This window comes from Hypoxylon trugodes (genome assembly GCF_022578975.1).
Source record: "Hypoxylon trugodes strain CBS 135444 unplaced genomic scaffold F4822scaffold_2, whole genome shotgun sequence".
Taxonomy (NCBI): domain Eukaryota; kingdom Fungi; phylum Ascomycota; class Sordariomycetes; order Xylariales; family Hypoxylaceae; genus Hypoxylon; species Hypoxylon trugodes.
In genome coordinates, this window is record NW_026250017.1 from 683,129 (window position 1) to 697,503 (window position 14,375).

General features: G+C 47.3%; 3 protein-coding genes across 3 annotated transcripts; 2 read left to right on the top strand and 1 right to left on the bottom strand.

The window, feature by feature from the left end:
• Positions 1-534: 534 nt before the first annotated feature.
• F4822DRAFT_110368 (kinase-like protein) lies at positions 535-3,056 on the top strand. The gene is made up of 2 exons (XM_051452455.1): positions 535-2,101; positions 2,166-3,056. Exons 1-2 carry the CDS (start codon positions 761-763, stop codon positions 2,922-2,924), a joined length of 2,100 nt encoding a protein of 699 aa, XP_051317732.1. The 5' UTR covers positions 535-760; the 3' UTR covers positions 2,925-3,056.
• Positions 3,057-4,681: 1,625 nt separating this feature from the next.
• Positions 4,682-5,765, bottom strand: F4822DRAFT_110452 (uncharacterized protein). Its single transcript, XM_051452456.1, has one exon. It carries the CDS (start codon positions 5,403-5,405, stop codon positions 4,881-4,883), a length of 525 nt encoding a protein of 174 aa, XP_051317733.1. The 5' UTR covers positions 5,406-5,765; the 3' UTR covers positions 4,682-4,880.
• Positions 5,766-7,609: 1,844 nt separating this feature from the next.
• F4822DRAFT_110471 (SGNH hydrolase-type esterase domain-containing protein) lies at positions 7,610-9,871 on the top strand. The gene is made up of 6 exons (XM_051452457.1): positions 7,610-7,976; positions 8,030-8,562; positions 8,658-8,839; positions 8,907-9,111; positions 9,208-9,331; positions 9,446-9,871. The coding sequence occupies exons 1-6, from the start codon at positions 7,774-7,776 to the stop codon at positions 9,489-9,491; spliced, it is 1,293 nt and encodes a 430-aa protein (XP_051317734.1). The 5' UTR covers positions 7,610-7,773; the 3' UTR covers positions 9,492-9,871.
• Positions 9,872-14,375: the final 4,504 nt, after the last annotated feature.

A 14,375-nucleotide genomic window follows, 5' to 3' on the forward strand; every position in this document is an offset into this window, starting at 1 on the left:
TAACTGTTTCTCATAGTATCGGAAGCGGTCTAGGTGGTTACCTCTTCTCTGCCCCTCCTCGTTCAGCGGGGGATATCTATCAAATATGTCTACATCTACACCAAATCTGACCGGAGACGGTCATCCACTCCGATCTGTTTTAAAACAGGACGATGATATGGAAAGATTATCTTCTCAAAACACCCCTGCGAGCGCTAAAGGTTGGTTTGCTTATCTTCTTTTCTTCACTTTCCACGATCTAGAACCGCCACATTCATACACCAGCTCTATCTTACCCCAAACCAAAGATGGTCGCGTGGTCGCGTGAGACTTAGCGGGTGGCTTATATCACTTCTTCTACCCACGTAGATTCACCTTATTGTGATTGTCTTTACCTAATCATAACAGGCAGCATCATCAAGTACACTGTGAGTTTGCCGTGGTTTACCGAACAAGTGTATATATAATCAGATAAAAAGGACCAAACCATTCATATTCACCATTTCTACCGAACTACTTCCAAGCTAGAACAAACACAAGTTCAATAGATCTATCTGTGGAAGCCCACGTGCTCACTTTTCGAAGCATATAATCTATCACCTCTTACTAGCCCACAACCTTCCCCTCCTTATCAAATAGTCACCACCTAGGCATCAATACTTACACTATCTTAGCTGTTCAGATAGCCGAGCCCGAGCCAGATCCTACTAGTATAGAAGATTTACTTCCTAAAAGGCAATACTCCGCCGGAGTTGCAAGACGCTTAAGCGGTCGTCCACCCATGCCGGAACTCGGGTCTTCTAGGACCTCCATCCTAACACAGACCAGTCTGGAGGCCTTGAGTAGCCATACCAGTAGCCAATCTCTTCATAATTCACAACCAGACGGTGCTCGGCCACATTCTTCTCCCCATCATCATCACCACCACCAATTAGATAGGTTTGTTGCCCAAGTTGCTGATTGGTTGGAGCGTGAACGAGTCAAGAAGCAAAACAGACGATCGAGGAAAGTCCATTCGAGTAAACGGAAACCCACTAAGGATGATTCCGATAAAACTGATACCCATCAACAACCCGAGAGGCATAGGGCGTATTCGATCGACTCCCAGTCCAGTGACGTGTCGTTAGATAGGTTGCAGAAGATCATCGATGACGGCATGGGTACCTTAGGTCTTCGCGGGATTCCGCACTATAGCCCAAAACTTGGGAAGAAATCTCAACGGAGGCGGTCTATTACTATGCAACGAACGGCTTCGTCTGATACGGAGTGGCATGATGGCGATGTTTTGGTCCCGTCTTGTGATGCGGTACTCGATAATTCCAAGACGTTGGGTTATTCTGGGGGGAAGCCTTCGGTGGAGGACGGCACTTCGCTTTCGAGTAGGAAAGAGAAGGAACGCAGAGCGTGGATTACGTTCAAGAACGAAATTATCAAGTTGGCGCATACTCTAAGACTGAAGGGATGGAGGCGTGTCCCATTAGACAGCGGCGAGAGCATGGATGTGACACGCCTTAGCGGGGCTTTAACAAATGCTGTTTACGTCGTATCTCCACCGGAGGGGATGGTAACTAGGGGGGAAGGAAACAAGAGAACGCCGGCTAAGTTACTCCTAAGAGTTTACGGCCCTCAAGCCGACCACATTATCGATAGGGAGAACGAACTGAGTGTACTGAGACGGTTAGCCAGGAAGAGAATTGGGCCTCGACTACTAGGGACATTCACCAACGGTCGCTTCGAGCAATACCTTAACGCAGTCACTCTTACGGCGGCCGACCTTAGGGATCCAGATACGTCGAAGCAGATTGCGAAGAGAATGAGGGAGCTTCACGACGGTATCGAGCTGCTAGATGAAGAAAGGGATGATGGACCTAAGGTGCTTAGGAACTGGGATAACTGGCTTGAGAGAGCAACGCGAGTGGTCACATACCTGGATCAAAAAATCCTTTCCGGCGACCCTGGTCCCATCAGGAGTCCAGCAGATACATGGAAACAGCGAGGTCTCGTCTGCGGTGTCGAATGGGGTACGTTTACGGAGCTTGTTAACAAGTACCGGAGATTCCTGAACGATCACTATGGCGGTCCCAGTATATTAAGGGAGCATCTCGTCTTCGCCCATAGTGATGTAAGTACCCTCCTCATTATATATCCTCTAAACAAACACTAAACACCATACTGACTCCTATCAGACTCAATACGGAAACATCCTCCGCGTAGTCCCCGACGACAAAAAATCGCCCCTCCTCCAACCGAACTACGAGCACAAACAACTCGTAGTCATAGACTTCGAGTACTCGGCTGCTAATACCCGGGGTCTCGAATTCGCAAACCACTTCACAGAGTGGTGCTACAATTACCACAACGAAGACGCACCCTTCGCCTGCGACACGCGCGCCTACCCAACTCCCGACGAGCAACGCCGTTTTATCCGCGCCTACGTAAACCACCGCCCCGAGTTCCCACACCCCGGCGCGTCGACTCCGAATCTTACACCCCTAGCGACGCCTACGCAAGGACCAAGTACACCCGGCCTCGGAGCCACGAGTCTGGGATCTACGAGCTCGATCAAGGAGTTCATGTTAGACTCGCGCGCGCCCCCCGGGGGGTGGAAGGAGGAGGAGAAACGACGTGAGGAACAGGCGGAATCCCAGGTTGAGGCGCTTGTGGAGGAGGCGCGGATTTGGAGGGTTGCGAATAGTGCTTTTTGGATTGCGTGGGGGGTGTTGCAGGCTAAGATTCCTGGGTTTGATGGGGATGGAGATGCAGATGCGGTTGATGGGAATAAGGGTGAGGAAGAAGAGGCGGAGGCGGCGGAAGAGTTTGATTACTTGGCTTATGCTCAGGATCGCGCGATGTTCTTTTTGGGTGATTGTGTCCTGCTGGGGTTGGTCAGGGTGGAGGATTTGCCGGAGGGGATTAGGGGGAAGTTGACGTTTGTGGATTATTGAGATGTTCTCGTCGCTAGGTTGTGATGATGCTGCAGTTACTGGCGAGGGAACACGGGAGGGAGCATGTGAGGAGAGGCAGAGAAGAGTGACGTATCATCGAATATTAACGTGGAATCTACGTGTATTATGAGACTACGAGGTCGATCTCTTCTCACACCGGGGAGTATGGAAGTGTACAGCTTCAGGTAGCTGGTAGTGGATAATAAGAGACAAAATGGACTTCATCCGATGCGGTAGTGTACTATCATGTTGTTTTCAATGTTATGGTTTATTGTGTCCTTGATGCTTTCCAAGGTGAGACGGTTACTCACCTAGGTAGGGCTTGTGCCACCAAGCTCGGATACAGTGTCAAGCAATCTTCTGCGAAAGGAATATACTACATCATCACCCTCGTCGCCATTTATGACACCTACTCTCCAACTCGAATTTGAGTCGTTTCAGGTTTATCTCTCACCTTACGCGGTCTGACTCATGATGCTGTTTGATAAGGTCAACTATGCCGTTTCTGGGATGAAGATATCACCAACACGGAGGTCCGTGTTATGTCTGCACCGGGTATTTTTCATACCGAACTATGTAATATCCCTCGTCCAAATCAATTTCTGTCGATTGAGAAAGATTTCAATGTCTTTAGTAGCCGCATGTATGCTGGATTGTCTATTCTTGACCATAGTCTGATGGGGAGGTTTCGATCTTCCCGAGCAATAATAGGTGAAAAGCCTAATATTCGCCACGTATGTAAATAGAACAATGCGCTGCAGTACCAGTTGTTGTTACGTCCCTCTAAATCCATTAGAGCAATATCAATCTAGGTACCTTGAAAACCCATGGACTTGTCGAGAATCTAACCTACTCACTTACAAACCTAGTCATAAAACCACGGGGATAGCAGTCGACCACCATGTCAATTCGTATCACATCGCATCCCTGTCCTCCGTATATCCATCTCACCGCAGTAGGGGTGCCGAATTCGAAATCCTCATATCGTTGAAATTCCCGCAGAGGCAAGCTTACCAACCAACTTCCATCACACCCATAAAGATCCGGATCCTAGCCATCTCGACATATAATGGCGTCATCCATGGTTGAAAACATGAATATTATACCGGAACAGCTGGGAAGAAAGATTAGTAGTAAGGCACATGTAAATTTGTATGCTTGAAGTCATTCTGTTGATGATGTACACCAATCTGTATCTGCTCCTGAACAATGCTCGCCATTGAAGCCAATTTGGTGATAAGTCCACCAACAAATCTGTTTTCAGACAAGAATAATAGCTGTATAAAACATATTCCAAAATAGAGTATCCAACCCAAGAGGTATCTTTTTAGCGAAACACAGAAAAATAGTAATAATATAACAATGATAGACAATATACCTATAAGGTAAGCAAACTTGCTCGCTCATTCGAAATAGATCATCCAATCTCGTGGGGAAGGGGTATTTAGGCCAAAAATTCGAAAAGAAACACCAACGCCTTAAAAGGTTCCCAAAAATAAGAAAAAAGTTAAGCCGCGAGGCTATCCCCTTCTTGTCCAGCCGTGAGGCTCCATTCATCTTCGATAATATGATATGGTATGAGAAAGTTGTGGAATTTTGTTATCCCCCGAACCGCACCCGTTAGCCATGGAGGATAACTTTCAGTCTCGTGAAGCTCCAAGCCTCAATGTCTCCTCCATGGGGCGGTGCCGTACTTGCCCGCCGATGTGCCTAAGGCAGAAATCACTTGAATGCCTCCGGCCGTTTTTCCCGCGGTCGTGTGACCTTGTGTTTCTATCCATCCGATCAATAGCTTTTCCACCTCCTTTTGTTCTCGACTCAGCGGGGACTTTTCATTATAAATTTGGTATATGCTGAACGCATAATTTCTTTTTCATCCTAATGCGAGGTTGCTTCCCGATGCCCTGATCCACAGAGCGATAACAAATTTTATTCTCCCCGTTTTGTAATTAAATTTTAATGTCGATGTCTGCGACCGGAAGAGCCACCCTCGTGTCGATGCGAATGACTATGTCGGTGAGTATGTTCGCGCCGTGATGAGCTTGAATTGTCGAGTTCACGTTCTAAATTTTCGACCCGTTGACGATAATCCCTTACAATGTCTCTTATATGTGCAATGCGATCAAAATCGAGCTCAAGCTCGTCGATTTGAGCCATTATACCCTGGAAGCGCGCAATTTCAGCATCGGCATTGTCCACCAGATTGCCTGCATTGTCATACTGCTGCATAGTCACGACGGAGCTTTGCTCGCTAAGGTACTCGATGCGCTGTTGAATTTGTTGCATTAGGCGGTCGAGATGTCGTGACAACGCGGCAAGGCTAGAACCATCGAGGAGTAGGCGACCCTGGGAAGAAGCGCGGCTGGCGGCGCGCGAGGAAGAAGAACCGGCCTGAGCTTGGTGGTATCGAAGGAGATTGATTTCCTCTTCGGTCAAGCCCAATTGCGTGTCCTCGACGGTACTGGGCTCTGTGGTCGGCATGGCTCTGCCCGTAAGAGGCACTATTTTTTTTTTTCTTGTTCCTGCGGGTGCTTCTGCGTCTGCGTCTGCAACTTTGCTAGGAATCGAGCGTTGTGCAGCGTCGGTAAAGCAGGGGGTAAGAGGACGACGGCGGTAAGCGGGGCGGATTCGGATGCAACGTCGTGTACTTCTGGTACAAAAGAGGTTGCGACACCCTTTGGTCAAGCGTCGTGTCGGCCGCGGCGCGCGGCTTCATTGTCTCGAGGTATGGGTTTGCAAAGGAAATTGAGAGGAGGCGCGTTGACAAGGCAAGGCTTGGTGCAATGGCCACATAGCAGACGGTGAGGGCGAGGATGAGGGTGAGGGGAGGAGTCTTGGAGGAACTCGGACGGACGGGCTCGCTCGAGGTTTTCGAAGATGGATAAGGGCCTGGCAGGGTTCGCAGAAAAAGATGGAGGGGAGATGGACGGCTGAATTAGGACGGCACCCTGTGTAATCCAGGTTCTTTTGAAATTTGTGATACAACCGGCAACCGACCTACTCCGTCTTCGTCCTACTATCTACCACACCCATACAAGGACCTGCTGGTTTCCTCGGCGCAATCTGCGAATCCTTCGCGGGATGGGGAACAAGCTGCGGTATGGCGGTCAGCTGCAGTAGTTTCTTTTTTTCCCCGCAGAAGAAAGAAAAGCGTCATCAGTTATCAGTAGGCGGTGGTCCGTCCGGCTTCACTCCTTGTGTTACCTCGAGTAGGTGAGGGCTGGGTGAGAAAGAGGCAGGCCGGTGAGGTAATTTAGAAGGATGAGCTTGTGAATTGGGGCAGTCAAAGCATTCAAAGCTACCTTCGTACATAGATGGGAATGCCGCACACTAGGAAACTGGGGACTAGGGTCTGGTAATGTAAGTTGGTTGGTCACCGAGAAAATTATCCTGGGGAACCGGCGGGGCTAATTGCAACCAGGGTAGTGAATATCTCGAGGATATCATAGGTCGTAGTAATATATACAATCGACTTTTTCAGATTAGCATCTCTAAGGGTAGCAAGATAGGTCAAGACAGGTATGAGAGAATGAATATTTCAGGACCTAATGGCCCACCCGAGCCGAATTGCTGGTTTCCTTTTATTGTTACAACGCGCGCCAATTGATACGGGTACCTAGCAGGTTTATGTAGCACGTTCCCCTGCGTCGAAAGGTATGGATCGAAGGGCGATCGAAGGTCGCTTTAAATGCTCTAGCGCTTACGTATGTTGTTGGAAAAACATAGCTTCGGGTTTTGTACTAGATTGGTGAAGACATTTGGACCTAGCGATAAGATTTTATTCGTTCTTATTGACTCAATTTATTGATGTTGGTTTGAATGGGGAGTTTGTTGTTGTAATATACCCATTTGTCGGTATATGGAAAGGAATGAAGTTGAAAGGTTAAAGAAGTTAAAGATAGAGCCCTGGAGAGATCGGGATAATAATTTAGTGAGGTACAGTAGATCTTAGGTCTATGCCGCTAATGATAGCGTGGTAGGAGCAATCGCCATAATCCTATCAACTAAATAAACCTACAGCATAACTAAACCTTACCGACGTCATCGCATTCCTTCTCTTCAATCCTCTTCAATCCTCTTCAACTCTTAAATATGAACAAGTACCTACGTACCATCTTCATACATCTACATCTATATAACTAGCTTGAGCCGCATCTCATCAACATACATTGCATACTACCATATATATATTCCCTAGCTAACTCGTCACCGCGATCTAAGGTTATTTTCTCTCTATCTTTCCATGCTACAGCATATAAGGCTTAGACTGACTTGGCTACGCTGTCGTGAATGATAGGATAGGTAGGATAGGATAGGGCATGCATACCAGCTGCAGTTCCGCTGCATGGTACTCTACCTTGACCCGAGATCTACAGTGCATTGCAGCCTGCCCGCTCGGGATGTCTCAATATCGCTCAATTAAGATGCGGAAGACGCCCCTCCGCCATGTTCATCATCAGTACAGTCAAGGCGTGCTGAAAGCTATTCAAATTTGGACGAACTCGCCCGCTCTACCATAAATCGCGGCCTTGGGTAGACTGAAAGAAGACTGCTATAAGGATGACTCTTCCGTCTTCGTATATCATCCGTTTACCCCGGCATTCCAAATGGATAGATTCAGAGGTATTTCCATTCTTTGTTTCGGAGCTCACTGCCCAGAATTACTTAACGAAATGAAACCCTGTCATTTGGTAGAGCTCCCATCGCGATGTCATAAATGAATGAACAATAACTATATATAATTGTCTTATCCCATCGCGCCTATATACATTCAGCCTTGGAAATGGAGAAAATGTCTCGGACGAATTAATGAATAATACTCCACGAACGAGCTCGCCTGTTGATCATCATGTTAGCTGGGAAGTTATCGTTTTTACTAGGCATATGTTCCTTGGCCGTAGGGACGATTCTTCAGAATGGACAAGTGAGGATTACAAATTACCCCGATACTAAGATAAACATATCTTCATATGACTTCCGCACATACGATGCGGATGCCACCGAGCTGTCGTATAAGGGGAGATGGGACTCTAAGAAGATCTCCTGGTGGTCGTAAGTGACCATCATATATAGTATAAGCGAAATGGAACTTAACACCAAACTAGAGCCCCAGGCCTCGTCTTCGGCTTCACAGGCCAAACCGTCGCCATAACGTTCGGCGAACACACCATCAACAGCACGCTCATCGGATACCGAATCGCGGGATTAGACTGGACCTTCACCAACGTGACAGCGGGTGCCACTCACCTCCTCGTTTCGCCCGAGACACCCGGCGTAAACGAGACGCAGCCCATCAACCCCCTAACTTTTGAACTGCGCGTCACAAACTGGGAGTACGGTGTGCAGATCGACAAGGTCCATGTAGGTGCGGGTGAATCGTTGGTCAAGATCCCGGCGTACAACCGGACGATTGAGTTTATCGGTGATAGCCTCTCGGCTGGTATGTACACAAGCTACGAGGGTCTGTCGAGTTTTGCATATGGCGTGGGCGCTGGGCTGGGAGACACGGAGTACTCGGTCATCGCGTTCCCCGGGATATGCGTCTCGGATCAGAATTGCTGGGGCCATGCGCGTGGGCAGGTTCATCAGTGGTTTTATACGTCTGATATGAGTTCGCGGGCTTTGAGTATCTATGGAGGTAGGTCATCGAGAGTTGAGGGGAAAGTTTAGTTGGGTGGCAGTCAGGAATTTTTATCGAGGAAAACGACTAACTTCACCCCTTTTACTTCACAGATGAGCCAGAGCAATGGGACTTCAGCAAGCAAGAAACAACCCCTAACATAGTGGTCATCAACCTCGGAACCAACGACAACAACGCCCATAACAATGTAACCACTGCGACCTACGTTGATGCTTACACAAAGCTCATCGAAGGCGTGCATGGAAAATATCCCAAAGCGCAGGTCATAGTGATGGTATGGTCTCTACCCCCCTTTAAGCAGTAACATTCGTCTCCTATGTACTTAATTAACAGTCCCCCAGCAACTATGGATGGGCTTTAGCCGCACAGGCAACAGCTATACGCAAGACCTAGGGTACGAGCAAGAACTTAAGGACATCGTCGCCTACTTTAACTCCGACGAGTACCTCTCCGCACCGAAGACCTGGGACGGTACGACGAACACCACTGCGACACTCGATGCGCCTAGCGAGAAGTTCGTGCATTACTTCAGCACCAGGGGCATATGTAGGTTCCCAAAGTTCTAGCTTTCCTATCTACTTCTATTATGCTCGAGGAGGTGAAGGTAATGATGGAGCCCTTAGCTAACTTAATGAACTACAGTACAGCACAACGACATTGGTCCCCAATTTCACCCAACAGACGTGGGCGCCATCAAAGTGGCGAGCCATCTCAGTCAATTCATTAAGCTGACATTTGGCTGGGATTTAGTTGCTACAGGTCCTGAGTATGTCTCCCTACTCCTTATTCTTATCCCTACAAACCAGCTTTCCTAGGCCTTTAAAGTACCCGCATCAACATTGGGCAAAACTCCAAGGAAACAATGACTGACTTGACATAGGATATTCCACGACACGACATATTGGAATGACGAGATGTACTACTAGACTACGAAAGATCTAGGGTTAATTAGTCATAATATCTATGGGAAAGGCTGCGTTGCTAGAGATTAGAAAAAAGAAGCTTAGATCGATGGATGTCTAATTGATTCGATAACCCATTTTAGGTATAAATAATAAACGAAAATCTACTGGGACCCTAACTATGGCATCGACGCATACCTAGTTGCCTTTTGGATCTCTAGTATTTGTATATACGAAGCAGCCGATGCGAAAGCCGAGCAAAACCGGGAAGCAACTGATATCGTATCACCACAACCGCCCATCATCCCACCAACCTACCTTACCACGCTCATGAACATTCTCAGAATGCTGACCCGACGGCATCCGAGAACTATAATCGAATTCATTCATGCGAGTCCTGAGCTAACACTCGTTACCTCACCTCACCTCACGTAACCCGTAACCATCTCACGGATCGATTATATTCCGACACCATCAACAAGCATGCGATGCGGCTCTTCGCCCGCGAGACAACACCCCAGCATCAAGGTAAAGTTAGAAACACGGCGCCTCCGGACATCTGGCGATCCGTGACGTCTGCGACACCCGAAGTATGAGTTTATCCGCCGCATTCCGGGGTTCTAAGATCTAAGGCAGGGGTGTGCCCCCTCGTCTCGTTTAATGATCGTCAACGAATGCGATAATCCTCACGAGCATTAACGGTAAGTTCCATTCCCTGTGTTCTTTTCTTTCGTTAATTAGAGTTAGAATTAGGTAGCGAACGGATTGAAAGACTCGGAATTCATGCGCTCGAAAGAATGGTCTGGCCTCAATTGGGCATTTCTCGAAGCTAAGCGAGCGAGTCCTGGTCTGGCTGGGAGAGGGAAGACGGATGCGCGCATTGATCTGAGCCAGGGGCAGATGATTAGCAGGGCTGAAACGGCGGCCGAAAGACTAGGATCCATCGCATCTTTTGGGGCTCAACCATTGTTCTTGTCTACCATAATTCGGATGGTGAACTGTCTAACAATCAGCGATTGAAATGTATGAATCGCATGAAATAAGCTTATAATCCGAAGAGAAGTAAAAATGATGATTTCATATTTCGATGTGGACTTGATGGGTGAGGGTGAAAACCATCAAAAGGTAATAGTTAGGCACTTGCGAAACTAGGAAAGTAGTGGAAATCTGGGTGTTTCGAAGGCAGCAAAATGGGGAATAATCTCATGCGCGGACTATGTGTCCTTTAGATTTACGATCCCATATCGCCGATGAGAAACTAGGCATTTCCTCTCCCTCCGCTTGTCCTCTGCTAATCGCCTATTTCATTTTCTAAAACAGCGCTTTTCGGCACTAGAAACTTCCTCAGAGGTTTGGACAACACACTAGCGATCTCTCACCGTCAATGCAAATAATAGTGCGGATATTACTAAAGTGCAGTAGTGGTGGTGGAAGTTTCCGAGAAGCAAATCCTGCGCAGTGCCAGACCGCTCTACGCCAGATGACCTGGTCTAGATAATCCTGGCCACGGGTAGATCTCAAGCCGTGGATGACGAAACACTTGGCCACGATACCCCCTTGTCCTTCCTTTCCTGTCCTGGGCAACATGAACCAGCTCCGGAGTTATGGCCGGTCTTAGTTAACTAGAAAGTAGACAGACAAGTAGGTTATGATCGTCATAAGCCACCACGTCGCCGACTCAGTGGTTACGGGACACCAAATCAGGATGTCGGAGAATGGCGAAGGATGGGCTTCGAGAAGGAAACCTGCCACGGGGATGAATCTCCCTATTTGCGAATCTTTTGAAGATCTAGAAGATCTAGGGACCCTTCTGTACAGGTACACATTACTCGATTTGGAGGCTCTACGGTTTGTTTCGGGCGGTGGTAATTTTGAGAGTCGGTCCTTCTAGCTGATCGGGTTGCAGAACGGAGCAGCACGCACGAGTCTTGTGACTGTAGAAAAGATCACGGGCTGGTAGTGCTGTCTCCCGCGAGCCACGTTGGCAACGACCGGACGAAACACAAAACACTCAGTGGCATCGGCTACAACGCTGACTGGATGCATTCGTCGGAACCTAGGCGGCCGACCCGTGGGGGAACGGAGAAAACTCCTCCTACTCCTCCCTTGCCCCTGTGAGATACCTATACCTAGGTAGGTAGGGAGAGGGTTATGTACCTAGGTAGGTATGTACTAATATGCGAGTATGTAATGTATGTACTAAGACTTTGAAACCGAGATGGGGTTGCAGATCTTGAAGCTTATAGTGACCGCTCTTTTTGCGCCATTATGTGTGTAGCGTAGTGTAGTGTGAAAAAAGTCGTAGGCGGGACTAGAACTGGACCTCGTAGCTTCGTCATCCACATTTCTTCCATTCATGCTGCTGCTGCTACTACTGCTGTGCTGTTGCCGACGGGACCAATTTCAATGGTCCCAAGGCTAACTCTGCAGAAAACGTACGATTTGAACAGATTAGATCGAAGCTACCTAAAAAAGGGCTTACCGACCGATATGATGTGTTATCTCACAGAACAGCGCTAATGTAGCCGACGGCAGGGCCGGATATCCGTTGGAGCGGCCGCGTCTAAGCAGTGGAGACCTAGCCGAGCAACGGGGCATCTTTTTTTGGTCTAGAGATGAAGAGAATAGAATGTGTTGCCGAAGTCGCGGTAGAGAAAGTAAAAGAGTATCGGCATCTGCCGTTAGAATATGGGTTAAGATTATGAGGCTAGGTTAGTTCACGATGCCATCTTGAAATTACCTACCTTACTATAATAGTGTCTTCGTGACTTGAGTCAGTCCAAGTTGTCAACCATGTGCTCTTAGCTTGACATAAGTTCTCCCGCGTTTGACCGGGAGTTGTAAAAAAAGAAGGGCGGCTTCTTAGAAGGAATCGGCCGAGAATAGCGTCGTTCGCGCCGAGAAACGCCAGCGTGTCTTTCTTTTTTTGTTGGTGACGTGTGACGCGGAGGTTGAGAGGTGCATACAATCCATGGAGATGGAGAGATGGAGAGAAAAAATGTGTTGCATGGTTTGTGTTCGTAGTCGAAAGCTTGTCGAGCTTCCGAAATGGGGGGACCCATTGCTTTAGGTACGTACCTAAAGTATGTACACCCAAAGGGATATGGACGAATGAATGGGCAGCTAGAGGTAAACGGGATGAACGCTGGGACCACAAGAAGTCCCAAGCGTATGTATCGGTGGTGTGGATCCTCCTTACGATCCGCGCTGCTTGCTGCGTCGGGGGATGTGTTGCAGGGATTATATGATTATGAGACAAGGATTATACCTGCTAATACATGCAATAAGTACCTAAAAAAGTGTACCACTGGGTAAGTACGTACCTAACTGCTGTATCGTACCGAACCTTAAAGGTTGTTGCAGTCTTACAGGTTGTATATGTATGTGTGCTCGCTTATGTAAGTTTCCTCACCGGTGCAGAATGCATATCTTACATGCACATCCTGTCTATACATAAGTACTTATGTAGGTACTTACATAATAATTAATTTTAATTAATCTTATAATCTTATACCTTTCTTTCACCTACATCATGTTTTGCATAAATACTTAATACAAAATACAAGATGAAGCTGACAAGAAGGATCGTCAATAGCTGACTAAAGATTAGAGGCATAGAAAAATGATGTACCAGATACTGTACTGTAGTGTGGGATCAACTTCTAAAACGCCATGGTATCACTACTTTCTTCGGCAACACCCCTAATCTATTCAACGCAGATCACTAAATATACAAACAGGAACTTCGTCTTGTTCCGTCCGATCTTCGGGTGACGTACGCCACGACTAACCCATGTGGAGGGTTAGCATAGGAATAAATCTATTATCTTGGTTTTTAGCCATGTCCTTGGAATAAATGCTACCTCAACAACGGATAGATAGTCCGAATTGGGTAGAATTGGTATAACGAGCCTAGGCAAACCCCGTGCGAATAGAAACATATGAATAGGTGCCTAGGCATGTGTTGAAGATTACTATCCGAAAGCTTGGCCTATAAGGCAATACATGTGTCATATGTGATCACGTTGTAATAAAGCGGTGACTACAAAGTTCCCTTAAATCAACTTGGGCATAACGGTCATTAAATTGCCCGGTCTTCGCTTGCAATGGCCATCGGATCTCTATGTTAGCCATCTACATACTGTATTAAGCGATGTCGAAAAAATATGGGCAGGATGAGAGGATCCTGACGATCATCTCAACCGAGAGTAGTTCCCGATGCAGGGCAGCATCAACACCCTAACCTCAGAAGACCCCTTGCAGAAGAAGCGGTGGATCATGGGGGCCGAAGAAGTTTGCTGGAAGTTCGAAACTGCGGCTCCAAAGGATTTTCTATGTAGCTATGTAGGTCATGCTGCCGAACAAAAAGGAACATGTCCTTTTGTAATACCTGTAAAAGGCAAAGGAGTGTTTGAGATACACTGCATAACAACTTCAAGAGTGGTGGTTGGTGACACCTCCGGTATATTAATGACATACATAGGGCAATATACTATTATTAAATCCGTCACCTTGATCCCGGGGAAGAATTCGTATGAAAGAACAGAAGCAAGGGGGGTATTTAATTAAGTCAGATGCAACATAACCTTGAGTTCCTCACATAAACCCCCTTAATAGATTTTAATAAATCATTAATGGGTGTTGTTGACCGCAGGAATACGTTGTTGAAGGTAAGAAGTGGTGAGAATAATACGCACTACAGAATGTATGCAGCAGGAGGCGGTGTCAGCGGAATTGTAGCCGACCCAATGGTGACCCGACGCTGGGATTACGACATGGCCCTCGTCCCAGAGGAACGGGAAAGGCGGATAATTCAAATGCATGGCATGGGAAGGGAAGATCAGTCAGTTTCGGCGCCGTGCTAAATAACTAATCGTGACAATTGAAAAATGACAATTAAAAAATAAT

Excerpts from the sequence above, each read along its gene's own strand:
- F4822DRAFT_110368 (XM_051452455.1), top strand. The coding sequence starts at position 761 with ATGCCGGAACTCGGGTCTTCTAGGACCTCCATCCTAACACAGACCAGT. Across the intron at positions 2,102-2,165 it reads TCGTCTTCGCCCATAGTGAT|ACTCAATACGGAAACATCCT; the intron begins GTAAGTACCCTC and ends GACTCCTATCAG.
- F4822DRAFT_110452 (XM_051452456.1), bottom strand. The coding sequence starts at position 5,405 with ATGCCGACCACAGAGCCCAGTACCGTCGAGGACACGCAATTGGGCTTG.
- F4822DRAFT_110471 (XM_051452457.1), top strand. The coding sequence starts at position 7,774 with ATGTTAGCTGGGAAGTTATCGTTTTTACTAGGCATATGTTCCTTGGCC. Across the intron at positions 7,977-8,029 it reads AAGAAGATCTCCTGGTGGTC|AGCCCCAGGCCTCGTCTTCG; the intron begins GTAAGTGACCAT and ends ACACCAAACTAG. Across the intron at positions 8,840-8,906 it reads AAGCGCAGGTCATAGTGATG|CAACTATGGATGGGCTTTAG; the intron begins GTATGGTCTCTA and ends ACAGTCCCCCAG.